This window comes from Lipophrys pholis (assembly GCF_963383615.2).
Source record: "Lipophrys pholis genome assembly, chromosome: 22".
In the NCBI taxonomy this organism is placed as follows: domain Eukaryota; kingdom Metazoa; phylum Chordata; class Actinopteri; order Blenniiformes; family Blenniidae; genus Lipophrys; species Lipophrys pholis.
In genome coordinates, this window is record NC_137644.1 from 16,056,609 (window position 1) to 16,076,169 (window position 19,561).

Sequence of the window (19,561 nt, forward strand, 5' to 3'; positions counted from 1 at the left end):
TTTGATCTGTTGTTAAGCATTTTGAGTCTAAACACCCAATCAGAGTCATGTATTTGTTACCATGATGTTGGTACATGGTAAGAAGTATTTCCATCCCCATTCTGAGCTCTCAACCCATCAGAACCTCCTCCCTTTCAATTCCCCTGTAATTGCACTCGCTGTAATAATATCATAATATTGATCTACTATGACTTCTTTGGGAAAACATTTCTTCCCTCCAGGATTTCTAATGTGCAGTGTGTTGTTTGTGTGTGTCTTTTGTGTCAGCATTACTAATTCTCCCCGTCTGTCCCATGTGCAGGATCGTAAGCTGTCCAAGTCGGAGCGTCAGCGGTTCAAAGAGGAGGCCGGGATGTTAAAGGGTCTCCAGCATCCTAACATTGTCCGCTTCTATGACTCCTGGGAGGGACCCTGCAAAGGAAAGAAATGCATTGTTCTCGTCACGGAGCTCATGACATCTGGCACGCTGAAAACGTGAGTGCAGGATTTGTTACATGAAATTTCCATGTTTTTAGTTGAGCTGTCTTGCCCCCCCCCCCCCCCCCCCCCCCCCCCAAGATTGGATAAATATAGAACAAGCTGATAGTGTTGGACACTCAGCCCCACAGAGAGCCACAGAAAGACAATCATTTCTATTACATATTTCGAGTGCCTGTAGAAAAGCCAACACACACACACACACACACACACACACACACACACACACACACACACACACACACACACACACACACACACAGGGAGAACATTCAGCTTCCACACTTAAATGCCGTCAAGCCCCAAAACTGGGCGAGTTGTTCCGCGAGAGTGCTAACCACTACACCACTACACCGCCTGTCCGGCCCCTCCCGAAGTTCCTTAAAAACATCATCTGGATACAAAAATATTTTATCAGCCTGTTATCACGTGCAGCAACACACGCTTTTTCCTGCTTTTGAAGAGCACTGCCGGTAAAGGCCATGACTCACCTCCAGTTTTTAATGAAATGTTAGAATTGCGCACACTCACATCTGTGTCTTCGCTGGCACCAGAACATGCTGAAGTGGCCCTTCACACGATCAGACCGCACTGTCACTGAAGTGTTTCAAGCACTTTTGTCATTCAGTTTTCAGCTCATACAAACAGCGCGGTCTGAAGAGTCACGAGGAGACTCTTTTCTGTATGACAAACTGTGCATCTATAGATGCCGGCACCGCAGGCGTCTATCAGTCTCGCTCCCCAGTGTCTAACCCCGCCCCCTCCCCTCCCCTCCCAAAACTCACTGCAGAGAATTGATGTGTCTATCGCTGTCATTGTACATACCGTGACTGAATGCATGGCCTCTCTGCTGGCGAGAATAGATGAGTGTCTGTGGACGTGAACGCGATTGTCCAGCTCGTGACGCAATAGAAAAAGAAAGTGAACGCGGGGATGAGTGGCACACGGCCCGGCCTGTACAGTGTATCCTGGGACGTCAGTCCACCTGCTGCCTCTGCTGCAGATTCCTCTCATTCCTGACATCATTTCTGCCCGGTGGAGGGTCAACGGAGAAAGATAGCTGACCAGAGTCGTAGTTACAGTTGAAGTGAATGTGACTGATAATCTCAGGAATGGATTCACAAATACATGAACAGATAAATGTATAACAAGGTAATCAGTGTAAAAGCAGTGACACTAGGGCACACCAGTGACCTGCCTTTGACCACAGAGTGAGAGTCATCAAGTCACTGACATAGTCCTACCAATGACGGCAGCGCCCTCCACTGGAAGACTAAATAAAGCTTCCCTTTATTATTGAACAAATGCAGAAGCTGTGCTGTAGCAATCTGTCGTTCACCTGGGCTGAAAAATCAAGCTACAATTCCAAAGAGTACACTTCAGCCTGAAGCTGAAAGCAAGGTTTTGAAGTGTATTTTTGTTTAGTTAAGCTGTAAAATTGTTGAATTGAATGGTTACAATACACAATAACCAACAAAAAGACGAATGCTAAGGTAGTCCAAGTCTGTATGTACACAAACATTGCGATGTAGGATCATTATATGCTCTTACTAATAAATTGTGTATCTCGTATATCAAGTTATCCATGTGCATGCATGACTTTACTCCAGGTTATTCAGGCTCACAATCCAAATGCTTTCTCATCGGGTGAGCCGGGTCCCTCCAATCCAGATGTTGTGAGGGATTATTTGGCCCCATGTGCTGAACCAATAACGGACCGGTGGCCTGTCCACAGTGCATCTAGTCAGCTGGAATCAGATTGAAGTCCCTGCATCCTTAATTTGGATAAGGTTGTTAAGAGAAGACGCTTTCAAACTTGCGACTAGCCATTATTTCCACGAACAGCTTGTCCATTGTAAAACACAGAAATGCCCATCATCACTTCAAAGGTCACGTCGTAGCAGACAAATGCTATTTACTCACATTAAGTCCTCATACTAAAGGTTCTTTCTGCACCACCTTCATGTGCACTCATGAGCTGGATCAAGGCTGCTTGGGGGATTTGGCCGTCATCCAGATGAAGCCTCAGAAAGGAGAGGGACTGTTGTACTCTCGCAGCCGTGGAAAAAGAAAGAGAGATGACAAGAGGGGGAGGCCTGATAGGGAAGGAGAGAGATGGTGAGGATGGAAACACTGACCAGCAGGGGTGCAGGGTATTAGAGGCCCCTTATCTTTGCGTCTGTGGGAATGTGTGTGAGAAAGAGGCAGAGGTTTTTACACCAGTAGGAATTGTTTGTATAGTACAGATACAGTTTATACTTGTATATCATACAACGTTTGTGTACTCGGGTATGAGTGCTGAAAAGAGAGCTCGGTTGAAAGATCGAACGTGTGTGTGTGGGGGGGGGGGGGGGGGGGGGGGGGGTGCTTTGTGCAGTGTCATTGCAGCGCTGCATGCCACAGGGTTTAAACTTGTCTGTCAACACGTTTGTGAGTCGAGAATGGAGTGAATGAAAGCAGAGGAGACAGGCGGGCTGACTGGGTAGGTAAGGGGGAGGAAGATTATACGAGAGGCGCAGTTTCACGGCAGATATGTGAGCGATAAGTCACAGAGAATGGGAGTGGATGTGAAGAAAAGCAAGAATGTATAGAATGAACACGTTTATATTTTTGAGGCACGCTCATTCCAAAAGACTACTTTACATCTGTTAACACGGCAAACTCCTTGTGAAAACACGTGAATCTACCTTGATCTATAAGGCTTTAAAAGGTATTTACAACATCTTTTAGTGCGAACGTTTGTTATTTCAGCACCATCTTGATTAAAGGCTGTTGATGGATAAAAAGCAGATTATGTGGCGTTGACATTTTTACTTGCACTTCTTATCGTGTGTCAGTATTTCAGCTTTACTGACGATAATTGACGAAGTATTGAGTTTGTAATTAAATTAGCTGTGCAGTTATAGATTCAGAAATCTTCTCAAATCAGAGTAAAGAAACTACAGAGCTATGAAAAGTATTGAAGGTGGGCCTATAATACTACTGTCATTTCTAATATGGTTAAACAAATATATCACACAAACAACATGCAACAATTGTTGGCATTATTACTTCACACTGTTTTGCAGCTCGACAACATTGTATAATTGTATAATATGCAATATTAATAGTCCAATGATTCAATGTTTGAAAAAATTTTAAAAATATTTTATCTGCTTTTTTATTTATTATTGTATTTAGTCATTTTATTATTTTCATTGTGGAAATACTCTAGAATAATACTCCTAAGTATACAAAATATATACAATTGTATTTTTATAACTATACATTCAACCGTAATAATTGTGACATTATTTTTGATGTATCAGTTTCTCCTTGAGCTGATTTCCTCTCATTTATACAAATTTTTACTACTCACGCATTTCCAATTAGTTGAAGTCATGGGGGCTGAATTTGACCTCGCTTGAACTCGTGTGTGCATATTAATACATTCATTCGGGTAATCAACAGCTCATGATTATATAAATGCGCAATATACGCACATTTCATTATGTAAAGATAAACTACGCTAAGAAAGGCTTGATCCGGGACTCGAACCGGGGTTTTTATTGACGTGAGGCTAGAGTGCTGTTCAGAACGCTATGCTTATGGAGTGACACCTATTTATAAAAACGCACATAGATGTTTGCACTGTAGATGTTCCTGTGAAATAAGAGCGGTACATTACTTCATGCGGCTCCTTGTGTAAGTCGGGGGTGTTGAAGCAGACTGATATTTGACGCCCGGTACAGTTTGTGTCTGACTTGCTTCTCGTCAATGAAGATTTTTTTTCGCTGCATCATCAGAGCAGCTGGAGCAGCCAGAGACACCGGAGCCAGACTCACTGATGCTGCTCTCCATCGGCTCAACTCTCCAGACTCCACGAAACACACAAAAAACATTTCTTTTCTTTTTTTTCTGTCTTGTTACTCAGCTGCCTGCTTTGCTCAAATCTCGCATATTGAATTAAATCCTGTAATTAGATCAAGCGAAGGAGGGCTGATTTTATTTAATTTATTCCCCTAGAAACCAAAGTGCTGTAACAAACAGCAACATATAGCTAAATTAAATCACCGTGGCTGTGAAACGGCACATACCAGCTGGAGATACAGATGAGGAGTCACGGGTCAGTTGGGTGATCGGAGGACGACTCAGGTGTTCGCCCAGCTTCCCTTGTTTCACTATGTCCCGCTTCATTTTCGCTGAGTGGAGGAAGGCACACAAACCTCCAGCTGGTGAGAGGAAATAGAGAAGAATGTACATCGGACTTAAATAATCAAATGTGATAATCAGGAAAATCCGATGCTTTTAAAATGAATAGACACTTTTGGAGTACGTCAGCTCTGCCTCCTGAGGTCAGTTTCTCCGACACTGACTCCTCTGTCTGTACTCTTGCTCGAGTTTCCGCCCACATTCCCGAGACCTGAAAACCAGGTGGACTGACTCTCCATCGGCCACAGGTGTGGATATGGGAATATCTGGCACACTGTCAGAGGGAGCCTCCCTGCTCTTCCTCTCAGTTCAACACTGGGTCAACTTCCAGACGCTCATGACACTTAGAAGCTCATATAATAGATTGTTCCTTCGAAGTAACAGAGTATTTTACTTAGTAAGATTGAATGTATCTGTTTGAAAAAACATCAGAATGTTCTCGTCCCTCTTGAAATTGACTCATTCCTTTCGTTGAGCTCCATGCGTTTCAGAGTGAAAGGATCACATGTTGCCAGCACATAAAAAAGTTTAAGTCGGCTTAAAAGACCATCCTGTATCGATAAAGTTAACTCTTATATAGCAGTACACTTCCAAACCTGTATATAGTTCTGCTTTCACGTTAGTATAGGAGTTCCACTGACTGTTTTTAAACTTCTTAAAGATCAAAACAAATTTTATTTATGCCACTCGCAGATTGCTTTTAATCCCGTTTTTAATTTCATATTATTTTCACTGATATTAACAATGTTTTTTTTACCCATTGTGAAAATGACTTTAATAAAAGGTTAGAATACAAATTGATTTGAAGTTCAAACAAACACAGTTTCTTAACACAAATTGCTCTGAAGGATTGCGTGGATGATTTACTGTCACTTTAAATTACAGCTTGTAAATCATCAAACCAAACACGCACAGGAATGTGGGAATCTGTTTGTATATATGTGTTTGTGTTTTCATGTGAGTATTTGTGATGTTCTCATTAACAGATCAGTGATCCACGTTTGATCAGTTTCACTTTAATTGAAGCCTTATCTGTGTTTCTGCAGCCCTTTTAACTTGTTTCTCCATCCTTTGATTTGGGGCATTTAAATTCTCTCGTGTGGGAGGCAGCGTTCAGCCTCAAAAAGAATTGAGTTTATATTTGTTGGAACACGATTTGAAGGCAGCAGTGTTGATTGAAGCCACTTAGAGATCCACATTTCTGTTGTTTTGTTCGTCCTGCAGCTACCTGAAGCGTTTCAAGGTGATGAAAATCAAGGTCCTGCGCTCGTGGTGCAGACAGATCCTCAAGGGCCTTCACTTCCTTCACACCAGAGCCCCTCCCATCATCCACAGAGACCTGAAGTGTGACAACATCTTCATCACGGGGCCCACGGGCTCCGTGAAGATCGGGGACCTGGGGTTGGCCACGCTGAAGAGGGCCTCCTTTGCCAAGAGCGTCATCGGTAGGAAAACGCAAGACGCGCATCTGGTGCAGGAACATCTGATGGGAATGTTAAAACTCCGACACATGATGGAAGTTCACCATTTAACGCCTCTCACTGGAAACCTGAAGGTGTTAACCCCTTGAGAGTGGTTGTAGGATACATCAGTCTTCAAGTCTTCACCTTTTATTTATAAAAAGATCTTATAGAGTAGTACATGGATTACATTTATCTAATTGCATTAAGTTCTACACTTGTAATAAGTAACTCACAGCAAATAAACCCAGAAATATGACTTGCATTTAAGCATCTAATCGAGTGAAAAAGGCGAATCATTAAAGTGTTTATATGAGACGTTTGTAATGAAAACTCAGTGTTTATTTATCCATCAGTTTAGAATATAAAATGTTGGACACTTTCCCAAAAAAAAAGTAATAAGCTCGCAGCGTCTAAACATTTGGCTATTAGAGTGAAATGTGCAGCTGAAGTGGAATTAAGCTGTCTGGAAATGTTCACAAACGGCAGAGATACACTGCACGTGCACTCCACTCCCACTCAGGCTCACCAGTGGAGCGACGAGCCCCCTCCCCGGTGCACACGTTTCCTCGTCTGCCTTTAGGTTGAGGCCCTTTTTTATGCAGCTGACCACAACTATTTCAGTCCTCTTGCATTTTCTTCACACACGCCAAGTAAATTAAGGCGCATACTTTTGTGCGCTTGAGGCTCGAATGATACGCTCGGTAGGTCTCGCAGCTTCTTTCTAGCAATTAGGCCCGGCCACAAGTATGTGGATGCATGCAGAAAGCCACACACGCACAAACAGAACAAATATGTGCTGCCAGTCAGTGACTTTGTGTCATCCAGCTGTGTTTTTGAAAAAAAAAAAAAAATGTTCACATCCAAAACCTTCAATCAACAAATTTGGCACTTAAGTTGTGTGTTTTATGTGTACAGTGTTTGATCCCGCAGTGATTCAAGTGTGTTATTTAGTTTGAATGATCTTTACGACATTGCAGGCGATGAGGTATTCAGATTATTTATGAGACTACTTCATGATCGGTTAATGTCGACAGCGAAACCTCAAAGAAACAAAAAAAAAAAAGAAGAAAATGTGCTTGTCTTTCTTCAGGCACCCCAGAGTTTATGGCTCCAGAGATGTATGAGGAGAAGTATGATGAATCCGTAGACGTCTACGCCTTTGGGATGTGCATGCTGGAGATGGCTACCTCAGAGTACCCCTACTCTGAATGTCAGAACGCTGCGCAGATCTACAGACGAGTCACCAGTGTAAGTGTGTGTGTGTGTGAGATGCAGCGTAATGTGGAAACACCGAGCTGTGACATTCGTGTGTTTAAATCTTGTTTGTATTTTCGTCTGAAATCCCCTTCTCCATCCACCTGCCCCCCCCCCCCCTCCACTTGTTTACAGACTGTAATAATAAGTTTTGCGTGAGCTGCAGGAGAACCAGTCACATGACGCTGTTTTTGCACTCTCGCTTACTCTCTGGCTTTTCCTGCCTACCTCTGAAGAGCTCGCAAAGAACAGAAATCTTTAATCAGTAATGAAAACACATTTACTTCCTTTACCAAGCATGAGCACACATCATCTTCAGGGTTCACTTAGAAGCTAAATTTATTTACAAGTTCGTAGTAGTCCACAAGACTGAAACGAGAAATCTCTACCTTCATGAGCTTGGCCAGATTCTCCAGGTCGGTCTGGGTCAATGCTGCCTTTTCTCGCCGGTGCTCCTCTTTCAAGCGGGCGACCTCTGCTGCCGCCTCGTGCTCACGAGCCCCGCAGCGGTGCTCCCGCTCTGCCGGACGCTCCGCCTTGGGCTGCGCCGATGTTTTCAGGGTTCTGCGCAGAGCCTCGTTCTCTTCGGCCAGCTGGGCCACCTGCTGCTGGTGCTGTTTGAGCAGAGCTTCTTCCTTCGCCGCCACGTTTTTCTCTTTCACGCTCCAGCGAGTCTCCCAATGCTTATTACTGTCGGTGCGCATCTTTTCACTGACAGTTTTAAGCTGGCCATACCTCCTCTGGCTCACGGCTTTATCCGCGGCAGTCTTTCTGCTCGAGCTGGGACACCATAAGTTCTCGTTTGGCCTCCAAAGCTCTGGCCTGGCTTTTGGGCTGGCGGAGCCTCTTGAAGAGTTTTCAGCTCCGCTCTTCGCTGGGCGACTTGCAGCTCAGGTTCTTTTTGCAGAGCCCCCTCCTTTGCTGCGAACCGTTTCTCTCTTATGTCCCAGCGCATTTCCCAGTGCTTATTTCTGTCCATAAGCATCTTTTCATTGAGGGTTTTCAGATGGCCGTACCTCCTATCGCCCAAGTTTTTTGATGCAAGAGCTTCGGTCTGTTGCTTGGCCTCCAAAGCGCTGACCTGGCTCTCCATCTTGTGCTTCAAGCTGCTAAAGCTTTTCAGTAATTCCATGTCGTCTATAATTTTTACACTTTGCAGCCTTTAGTGTGTGAAACCGGAGACATTCCCACGGTGACACGAGAGCACCACCCACTACACCCCTGTGTGGCCCAAGCCTGTTTGTGTCAGGTTGTTGTAAGTGCTTTCTCTTGGGATGTATTATGTGTTGGCCTTGAGATGCATTAGCCCTGCAGCGTCTGAGTGGTTTCACTTGTCTCTGAGTGGAGGTTGAAGATAAGTGCTCGTGCAAAAATGTGGGACTAGAAAATGCTTCGAACGGCGCCAAAGTGAAGCAATGAATTATTTCAGTGTAAGTTTGACACAGGTAAACAAAGCTAAATCAGTTTTAATCGCCAATAATTGAAAAATTAACCATGTGCTCCCCTCCTCTGTTCTTCTGTGATTGAAGTACTCTTTAAGTGCTTTTTAGATTTATCACAGCTCTAAAAAATGAATTGATTTTCTCGTTCTTTTCTGGCAGATAGTTACAGTCTTTATCCCCCACAGCTTCTTGTAACATTTCCAGGTCTTTTAAACGCAGTTGGCAGTTTGCTAAAAACACTGTGGGGAAAAAAAAGAAGAAGATAAAAACAGAGGCAGAGAGGAACAGATGCAATCAGAGATTATTTTAAAGTTGTGTTTCGGATGTCATCCTCTTGCCTTGCTTCGTTTCCCCACAATATGAGTTCAGCTTTTTTAGAGTCTGTGTTTAATGGATCAGAATTTAAGTTTTTGCCAGTCTAATTCCTCCGTGCTGCTCTCGTCGAACCGTTATCCTTCTTTATAATTCAGTTTTGATTCATTGGAAACATCAGATCAGTTGTTTCGTGCTCAGAGTGACAGTGTCCCTGACATGAGGATGAGTGAGACGTCATCTGTGAAATTTTGAGTCAACACGGTTGATTTTAACATTCCTCACAAGAACAAGAACTTTATTCACACGTTTGTGATTAGATGCTTCGGTGTAAATTCTCATTAAAGTCCAGAAATATAAAATCCTTTCAGTGTCAGCGCACACTGCCTTCCGTCTTTCTTCCCTCCGTCCTCTTTCTGTCTCTGGATCTTTCCAATTTAATTTATGAAGCTTCTCAGGCGGAATAAATTCAGACGGTGTATCTCAATCCATATGTCTGTCTGGTGCTCTGTCTCTCTTTCTCAATCTCTCCATCTTTTCCCTTCCCCTCCCCCTTTCCACTCACAAAGTGAAAGTCCCAGCCTCGCTCTGATCAAACTACATTTGATTATGACGCTGACCTCGGCCTTGGGGTCCGTGCCTGTTTGAAGATTCAGGGAGGCGCTCGCTCAAAGCAACGGAGCACGTCGGAAAACGCTTTGTCCAACGGCCAAATTCAGTTGTTTGTTATCGCCAGACACATGTGACGACCGCCGGGTGCCACAGTCACCTGCTTCCTTTTAGTTCTATGCCTAATCCGTGCCACCTGCTCCTCATCCCCCCCCCCCCCCCCCCCCCCCCTCTTTTTTTTCTTCCCTTCCTCTGTCCTCAAATAGTCACTCGGCACAAATAGTCTCAACCTTAAAATTTGATAGCTGATTCTCGTGCTGTTTTTAACCCTTTTAATGCCGTGTTATGATCCTAAATTCACTTTATTTTGAATTTTGAATTCACAAAAAATGCCATTGTGGAAAAAAGTATTTTCCATTTTACTATGAAAAGTCATTGGACAAATGAATCTCTTATTTGGACTTTGGTTGCAATTTTAGCTTTTAAAACATTTTGGGAAATTCATCCACCCATCAACTTTACCAATTTGTTGACATTTTCTATTATCTTCTATATTCTTATTGAAATCAGGCTTTACTGGATGATTTGTTTATTGCATGCTGGTTGTCATTCCCTTTGAAAAAATTGACAAATTATGCCGTTCATGCGGTCTTTGCTCTTAAAATATACACAAAATTTTTCCCCAAATCAGTACACTACTGAGTTCTGATGTCCCACATTATGATGTCATTTGGTGCCAGTTTGAAAATAAAAATGCCTCTAACTTGCACTACATTTATTTAAATAATGCGTATCATTAAATATGGTGCAAAGGGTTTTTTTTAAGAAACATGAAGCGTTTTCATAATCAAAGTTATATCCATGTCCGCGTCCACCCCATTTCAATTAGTTTTAGATTAAGATGGATGTATTGTTAGGAGCGCCAAGATCTTGGAATTAAATTATTTAATTGTTTCCAACAATCTTCTAATTTTTTGATTATGGTTGTAAAATTATATTTAAAATAATTCAGCCTTTCAGAAAGGTCAGGGTCTCCTACAAATTGGGGTTTGCCATGTAGGGTCCTTAGCTTATGTCCTCTTGGAGTGACGTCCAGTGTTGTTGACATGCTCCGTGGTACTTCTGGGACATTCCTTACCTCCAATCAGCCTTATTAAACTCAAATCTGTCTTTTTCTCCATCTCCTCAACCCTCCCCTCTTCTGTCAGACCTAATACCATTACTTCCCCCATCAGTCCTAACTTTGTTTGGCTGAGAGAGAGAGAGAGAGAGAGAGAGAGAGAGAGAGAGAGACAGAGAGAGAGAGGGAGAGAGAGAGAGCGAGAGGTTATGTAACGGTAGAGCGGTCGGAGACGAGCAGAAGAAGGAGGTCGTCCGTTGGTCTGACAGTCAGCAGGTCAACAAGTGTAGACTAAACTTTTTTTTTTTTTTTTTTTAAATCATTTATCTTTTCATCATATTTTCTCTCTCTGATTATCCTCTAGGTAAGACCCTCATTTGACAAATTTAAAAGCTTCTGAATTCCCACCTGCTGCTTATTTAATGGCATTTTGGTTTTTCTTCTGACTCTTTAAGCTCTGTTGTCCTATATGGTTTGTTTATGCAACCAGTCTGCGTTCATCCTTCAGTTACTGTGTGCAGTTATTGTTCTTCTAGTTTAACGATGTAATGATCCCTGTTTTAACTCTTGTTTTGTTAATTTTTGTTCTGGGTTTTGTTTTTTATTGACTTTACTTTAAAGTCTCTACTTTTCCTGGAAATTAGAAATAGAACAAATGTAGTAAATATGTTTACCTGGTGACATGTTAATGTGTTTTACTCTACATGTCCTTCCATACAAGCACACAAGTTGAGATATACTCTACCAAAGCGAAAGTTTGGACACAACTTCTTTTTCAATGTTTTTTCTTTATTTTTATGACTGTTTCTTTTGTAGATTCTCTGTGAAGGCATCAAAACGATGACTGAACACATATAGAATTGTGTAGCAAACAAAAAAGTGTGAAATAACACAAAACACGTTTTATATTTTAGATTCTTCAAACTAACCACCCTCTGCTTTGATTACTGCTTTGTGTATTTACGACATTCTCTTGATGTGCTTCATGCGGTCGTCACTTGAAATGGTTTTTCCAACCGTCTTGAAGGAGTCCTGGAGATGCTGAGGACTTGTTGTCCCTCTGCGGTCCATCCCATCCCAAACCATCTGGATTGGGTTTAGGTCAGGTGACTGTGGGGGTCAGGTCGTCTGGTGTAGCACCCCATCACTCTCATTCTTGGTCAAATAGTCCTCACTCAGCCTGGAGGTGTGTCATTGTACGGTTGGCAAACCGGATGGGATGGCATGTCGCTGCAGGTTGCTGTGGTAGCCAACGGGCTTTTGATTTTGAATAAATGGTGACACAGTTGGAGTGTCACCAACGAACAATTTTTGCAATTTGTTTCGTTTTCTTTTTCTTTGCACTTGATTGTCTGTTTCTTCTGATTCTCATTCTTGGTGCATTTCCTCCGCTGGTCTCCCCTATTGGGGTATCCTTCCCCAGAACAGTATTCTAGTACCCTCAACTGGTTCAGAAAGGCTGGGATTCATTATTCATCTATGACAGGATAACCTGGTTTCCCAGGGAATTTAACTCTTGGCTGAACTTTTACTTGGCGTCCCGTCACACAACAGAACCTCAGACTGTCAGATGTTTCAACTTAAGACCTCATTCAGTCAAATTGAATAAATGATCAGGTAAAGCAGAAAATATCAGTGGAATCTTTCACGATTTATTTTGTTTATACCTTTCCATCATTCTGAAGAAGAGGGATGTTGCAGTCATTCAAGAATAGGGTCTTTACATCCAGAGAAGACATAAATGCACCAAATGAGCAGAATCATTTGTCTGTGACTGAATAAAAAGTTAAGTTGTTGGTTCAGAGGATTGATGAACGACTGTCCTACGCATGTACAAAAAGGAAAATGTAAACTGTACATTGCATTATTATTTTTATGTAATCTTTTATTTAATCATTTGACTAACCAATTATCTTTTTCAGTCATGGCTTGGCCAAGAAGCAGATACACAAAAGATTAGACATAAAGATCAAACCAATCGTAGAATATCAGATATTTATGGTGACAGAGAATAAATGGTAAGTGTATAAAGAAAAACTCAGAAGAAATGCAGCGCTTTGTATTAAGCCTGAAAGTAGTAGGAGGTGAAATACATACACACTTATATTAGAAAGCAAATTGCTTAAAGCAACTTTAATAATCATGGAAACGGTACAGCTTTGGAAATGTGATATAAACATGATTTTCCTGGTTTCATAAGATATTTCTTGATTCTTTCTTGAGATATTGGCCAATACATTGTTGAAATGTATTAAACGCTTGTGGTGAATCTCACCTTTGCGAGGAGCAACAGAACATTGCTTCTGTGCTTCTGCATTTTCCGTTTTGCTCGAAGGCTTCCCCCCCCCTGATTTCTCTTGTGTTGTGTTTGTGCAGGGAGTGAAGCCCGGCAGTTTTGACAAGGTAGCCATTCCCGAGGTGAAGGAAATCATCGAGGGCTGCATCCGAACAAACAAGGACGAGAGGCGAGTCGTGGGACCAAAATCACTTTTTAACCAGTCTGATTAACGTTCAGATACTCCAATGTACATGAACTCAGAATGAGACGATATCGTCTGGTTCAGTCAGCAAATCACTCCCATAGCAGGTTACATGATCCCACGTCCAGTTTTTTTTCTTTTTTTCCCAGAAGCCAGCAAGTATTGAAGACTGAATCATGAGCTTGACTAATCGAGCTTGTTCTGTGACTCTTCTGTCAAAGAAACCTCTTTGCTCAAAGTCTAATCACTAAGAGATCTCTAAGGGCAGCAGTGTTTCTTGCGTTTACCAGTTATACTTTTTTTTCCCTCGTCACTGTGCGTGAAGCGTCATGTGGTGATGTTGCATAACGGACGTGCGCACAGAGCCCCGACAACATGACTGATTTTATTATAAATGGTTACGCCACCTCTCCTGATCCCATCATAGCTTACATTCCATAGGGCCGCTCTATTCAGATGAAAATGTTTACATGATACAAGCAGGGATGGTCTGTAGGGCCTCTGTATCTAACACACACACACATACACACACATTACTGTGGCTCTACTACTGTCAAAACACGCAGTAACAAAGTTGAAGTCATTTCATTCGGTTTTAAACTTTCCTTTGCATGTGTGAAGAGATTCAATTGTAAAACTCTTCTCTTTAAATCTTGTTCTAACTCACTTTTTCTTGGTTAATCAGTTCTCTGTTCTCTCTGCTACTTTGGAAGCTTCTTCTCTCGCTCACATTTTCAGAAAACCATCAGGAGACCCAGTTTTATGAAACTACGGTCATAAAGTAGAAAGCTTGTTCTTGGCCAACATGTAAACATTTCCAGCAAATTAATCAATTCCCATGCAGTGTCTCATCACAGTCTCCTCTGTTATCTCATAAGATCAGCTCACAAGGCTTTCATAATTTTGAACAAATTACTATCAAGAAGTAACTCCACTTCTTCCTGATTGCTTTCTTCTGTTTCTGTCTGAACTGCCACGGATTATGCCGCATTCATCTAATTCTAGCTCCTGGCCTCTCGTCCTTTAGGTACGCCATAAAGATCCTGTTGAACCATGCGTTCTTCCAGGAGGACACGGGAGTCAGGGTAGAACTGGCAGAGGAGGACGATGGGGAAATGATCGCCATCAAACTGTGGCTCAGGATAGAAGACGTTAAGAAGCTGAAAGGCAAGAGAATCTTTTGTTGTCCATTTAATAAGATACGTGTGATTTGTAAATGATAAATTCATTCACAAACATCACATTTGGTTCGCTCCCTTCCTGTGCTGCTCCAGCGGATCAAGTTTTACGTTGGTTTCTAAATACAAGCAGCCTGTAACCACAGACGATCGCAGCCTGATCAGCCCTATTTAACATGTTTGCAGGCAAATACAAAGACAACGAAGCCATCGAGTTTTCCTTTGACTTGAGTAAAGATGTCCCTGAAGATGTGGCCCAGGAAATGGTATGTATGGAAAAGTATGCGAGATCGAAATTATGACGCTTGCATAAATGTATGTTTCCTTACTTTGAGATTTGTGTCTAACTTTTAGGCATGTTGTGTTATGTTTGTGTCTAACTTGTAAACACCGCCAGGTTGAGTCTGGCTACGTTGCTGCGGGTGACCATAAAACCATGGCCAAGGCTATCAAGGACCGCGTGTCTATGATCAGAAATAAGCGAGAGCAGAGGCAGCTGGTACGAGAGGAACAGGAGAAGAGAAGACTGGAGGCGGAACAACAACTGAAGCAGCAACAGCAGCAGCAGCACCAACAACAACAACAACAACAGCAACAGCAACAGCACCAACAAGAGACTCTAAAGTCTATACACTCGCAGGTTTGTTGGATTACTACTCAGCTATGTTTACTGCTGTTAAGAACATCTTGATACTGACTGGGTATTGTACTGGGAATAATGTATTTTACTTCATTCTCCTTATCAAGAAAAATCTTGCCATTGATATATACTGAAAATGCCATCAAACATCATGTGGTGCATTTCTTCCTATGTAAACATGTGCATTTACTTTTCTTATCTGGATTGTTATCTACCCTGGATTGACTCCTGCATTTGTTTGGTTGCCCACAGGCCGAGGCGGAGGAAGCAGAAGTGGAGCATCATCAGCAGCAGCTTCACTATCAGCAGACTGGCATCTCACACACATGTAAGTGCAAAATAATCCACAGAAACCGAGTTCTTTCTTTTCATCATCACATATTATATTCTTTTATTATTTCACTTTTTTATGTTTTGGGCAAACTCTTAACATATTGTACCTTGATTACATATATTATATACAACAGTGTCGGTCAGATAGTTTCTAGATCGGTTATTGAATCATTAATAGAAATTAGTCCAATTGGAAAACTTCTGTTTCAGCTGAAGGAGGCGTGGACAGCGGCCAGGGCTCCTCGGTTTTCTCCTCCGACTCCCCCCACCTGGGTCAGCTGAACATGTCGTACAACTGCCCCCCTTCCTCCCATCCCCCATCCCAACCCCAGACCCCTTACCCCTCCACCCCCTCCGCTGCCCCGCAGCAGCACCCAGGCTACGCACAGCCGCAGCAGCCCATGGTAAGTCCTTCCCTTCAAGTTACTATCACCTGTGAGCATTAGCACAGTTCTCAGTGAGCCGACGGCTGCATCCGGTGTTGGATTGGGAATGAGTTGGAGTGAAGAATGCAGTGTTTGGGAAATGTCATATTCTGATCAGAGATTTTTAATGTTGGACAAATAACCCTTGACTTTAAGAAAAGAAGCATGCGAAGGTGTCGAACTAAAGCATGCAACTGCAACATTAAGCTCTCAGACACAAGCAAGTTAGTCACTTAGTATTTAAACCGTCTGTAGGGTATAGTAATCTTGTTGGTCTGCAGTTGAGCAAGTTATCTGCTCTTATTACTTACCCAAGACCAAAACAAACAGGAGGTACATTATTGGGTACAGTGAAATACAGGTGTAAACTGGTTGTCAGGCAGTATTTCTTCACGTCTTCTATTCATTATACTACTATTTTGTACATCAACCCGTTACTTCTGTCCTTCTGTCGCTGATCCCCCCCGAGTTTTTATTCTTTGTGCCAAGATCCAAGTATTTTCACTTTGCTCCTTCAACTCTGCCTCCAGTTGTCACACTGGTTGCTTAAGTGTCGCATTTAAAATGTGTTGTTTATTCCACCGTTTCATTCTGTTTTGGTTTAATGTGTTTTTGTGTGGAATTATTGACTTATTACACAACTGAATCTTTTTCATATTTTGCTGAAATAATGAACTGTAGGTCTCTACAGCGTGTGCGTGTTATGTTTATATATTGCCAAATACATCTGAGTCATCTCAGGGCACTTTTACAACACAAACAATATAGGAGACACTGTAAAGGAAAAACTCCATTTTAACAAGAAGAAAGCTTTGCAGAACCAGCCTTGGATGTGGAGATTTTCTGCTGTTTCGTTTCGGACGACAAGTTTCTAGTTTGACAAGTTGAAAAGTATCGTCTGGTTTCATGGACAAATAGATTTGTGTATCGTCTGCATAACAGTTGAAATTATTAGAGTGTTTCCCTAAAATTGTTTTCTTCAGGAAGGATGTATAATGTCAAAAATATAGGTTGTAACCGTAACCCCAACTGGGGGAAACAACCACTCCCTCTGCTAGTGGATCCTCCCTTTGACTCTCTTATAGGTAGATGAGCTCTGCCCTCTAAAATTACAGCTCGTTAGCATTTAAAGGTACAGATACAGAAACAGCCTGTTCTCAGTAGAGCTCAGTAGAGGGACTTTTAGACTGGCTGAATTTTGGGACCAAGGCTGGATTTGGGGTAATTCACCTTGAATTCAATGTTGTCAGACCTCTGACATCTATATGAAATTGCTGTAAAACTGCATGATATGGGAGGTTTAAAGTACGGGTGACCTCCTTGTGATTAATCTCCGCCTATGCTGCTGTTTTCATTGTATTCATCAGCTGTTGGGCATTAAGCATTAGCACTGGAGCATATGAGTCACATTCCTGGCTCAAGGGAGCTTTATAATTAGCAGCTAATGAAGAAGTGAGCATTTCTCATTTAGTTATGTCACATTAGTTTTTGTGTTACGATGACCTTTTGCTTATAAATGTTCCTGACTGTGTTGTTGAACTGGACAATGATTCAGTTTATTTACTGTGTAATTGGATAACACAATCATGGATTTGGCATTTTTAGAACTGTTTTTGATGCAACTTAGACTCTCTCTGACTACACGTTCGAGCCAGTGGAAGAAGAAATAGACTTTTCTTCATTCATTTAAATAACTTCTCAAAGGTTTATTTTGAGTAACTGTTTCCCTTGTTTGTGTAATGTGTTTATATATGTATCTCACTGCTTATTTCTGGCTTCCAATCCTTTTTTTTTTTCTCTTCCTTTTGTCATTGTTATGGTTCATTGTGGCTTTTTACTTTGTTTAACTTGTGTTTTCATGAAATTGCTGTTTAATCACTGAAATTGTTATTTTCCCTTTTTTTTCTCCCTCTTATAACATTACTGGAGCTGTTGTTTTTACTTTTATTCGTTTTATTGTGATTGTAGAAATGGAAACTGTTTTCTTAAGATTGCATGTAAAAGTCTCGCTATTTCATTTATTGTATATTTGGGTTTTTTCAGTTTTGTTTTCCTAATTCTGCTCTTTCACTCATGTTCTTCATTTAAGCAGAATTGATTTCTTTGTTTTTCATGTTGGTCCCACCCTCTGCCATCACCCCTCCCTGGCCTCCAGCTCGTGTCGCGGCCCCGTCGAAGTCGTAGCATGTCTGTTTGCGTCCCTCCTTCCTCCTACTCCTTCTCTCGCGTTCCTTCACCCCTGGCTGCCCCTCCAAAAAAGCCCACCACACCTCCTCCAGACCTGTCCTCTTCATCCACCTACACCACCGCCGCCGCCGCCGCCCCTTCACCTTACAAACCTCCCGACACATTCGCAGGGCGTCTCTCCAAGGCCCTGGAGACAGTCCTGCCCATTCACTCTGCCTCTTCTGCGCCCCGGACCAGGCAGCGGAGGGCCAGCCTACCTGCCCTGTTCGCCTCCCCCGTAGGTTTACGTACACCTGAGGTGGTGAGGAATAAAGAGGAAGAGAGAGAGAAAAGCATCAAGAATTAAAGCCCTGTTAATGTTTAATAAATGAGCCTTAAGTGGAATTTTTTAAATAATTTCAACCAACACATCTGTTGAAAAACTGCTTATAAAACATGAGGTTCTGCAGAAAAATCTGCGTAACCAATTGAATCCATATGAATTGGCAGCTTCATCTTCATAAATAGACTTCATATCTACAGTATGTTTGTTCAGTCTTTTTTTAACATCCATCCCTAAATAACTCTCTCTCCCTCTCCTCTGCCACAGTGTGCTCATATTTAGTACAGACTGAGTGGCCTGAGCAAACATTGCTCTTTAACAAATCTCTATGATGTGCATCAGACGATGGGAAGACTGCTCCTTTTACACTCGGAATTAAATAAATCATCTGGAAAAACAAAGATTTCAGTCACTCAAATAGACACTGATCTCTGGTTTCAACAGTGTCCAAAACTCTTCAAAATATAAATAGATAAGTGAGTTTGTATGCAGTCCATATGACTGCAGTTCCCCTTAATGTTCCTTACCAGTATGAGACTTGCTCGTGCTCCTCATGCAGTTATGGACTCATGACTTTGATTATTTATCTACATTTTGATCTATTTTCCAGTTTTCACTTTTTACCGGTTTTCACCCGTTTCACCCTTTTAGCAAGTATGAAACTAAAACTGGTGAGAATTGGTAAAATGAGTTTGCTTTACACGCCTTCATAAAACCATACTGTTTTTGCCCCATTTGCATTGTGCATATGGAACTTCTGTAGTTGCAGCAGGTGAACCTTTAAGCACACATTCAACGCATGCAAAAAGTCATAATTAGGCCAAGTAGCGTTTTTTCCAGATTTTCATGGAGATTTTTTAAATGGAACACATTAAATATGACTTTCTCTACAATAACAAAGTGGAATTTCTCAATTACCAAGGATTTCAATGCGTGCTCTACAATGTGCAGATTTTGTTCCATAGATGTTCATCTATGAAACCGAAGACAGTTTTTCTGATCCCAGATGCACGAGTCAGTAGTTGGCCTCTCTTCTATTTGCATTTAACATTTAATTTTCAATCCCCCTGTGAACTTGGGTGCCTCCCGCTTGCCTGTCTGGTCTCTGTATCGTCTGACTGTCTTGGT

General features: G+C 42.0%; 1 protein-coding gene across 1 annotated transcript in view; it reads left to right on the forward strand.

Moving 5' to 3' along the window:
- wnk1b (WNK lysine deficient protein kinase 1b) overlaps positions 1-19,561 on the forward strand; it is a gene marked incomplete at its 5' end in the record, with an annotated part of 81,935 nt that overhangs the window by 38,673 nt on the left and 23,701 nt on the right. The window contains 9 exons of the mRNA XM_080491749.1: positions 302-474; positions 5,893-6,113; positions 7,222-7,379; positions 13,245-13,333; positions 14,376-14,515; positions 14,713-14,792; positions 14,924-15,166; positions 15,419-15,494; positions 15,710-15,903. Of these exons, the coding sequence (XP_080347875.1) occupies positions 302-474; positions 5,893-6,113; positions 7,222-7,379; positions 13,245-13,333; positions 14,376-14,515; positions 14,713-14,792; positions 14,924-15,166; positions 15,419-15,494; positions 15,710-15,903 (1,374 nt within the window). The remainder of the gene's footprint in view (positions 1-301; positions 475-5,892; positions 6,114-7,221; positions 7,380-13,244; positions 13,334-14,375; positions 14,516-14,712; positions 14,793-14,923; positions 15,167-15,418; positions 15,495-15,709; positions 15,904-19,561) is intronic.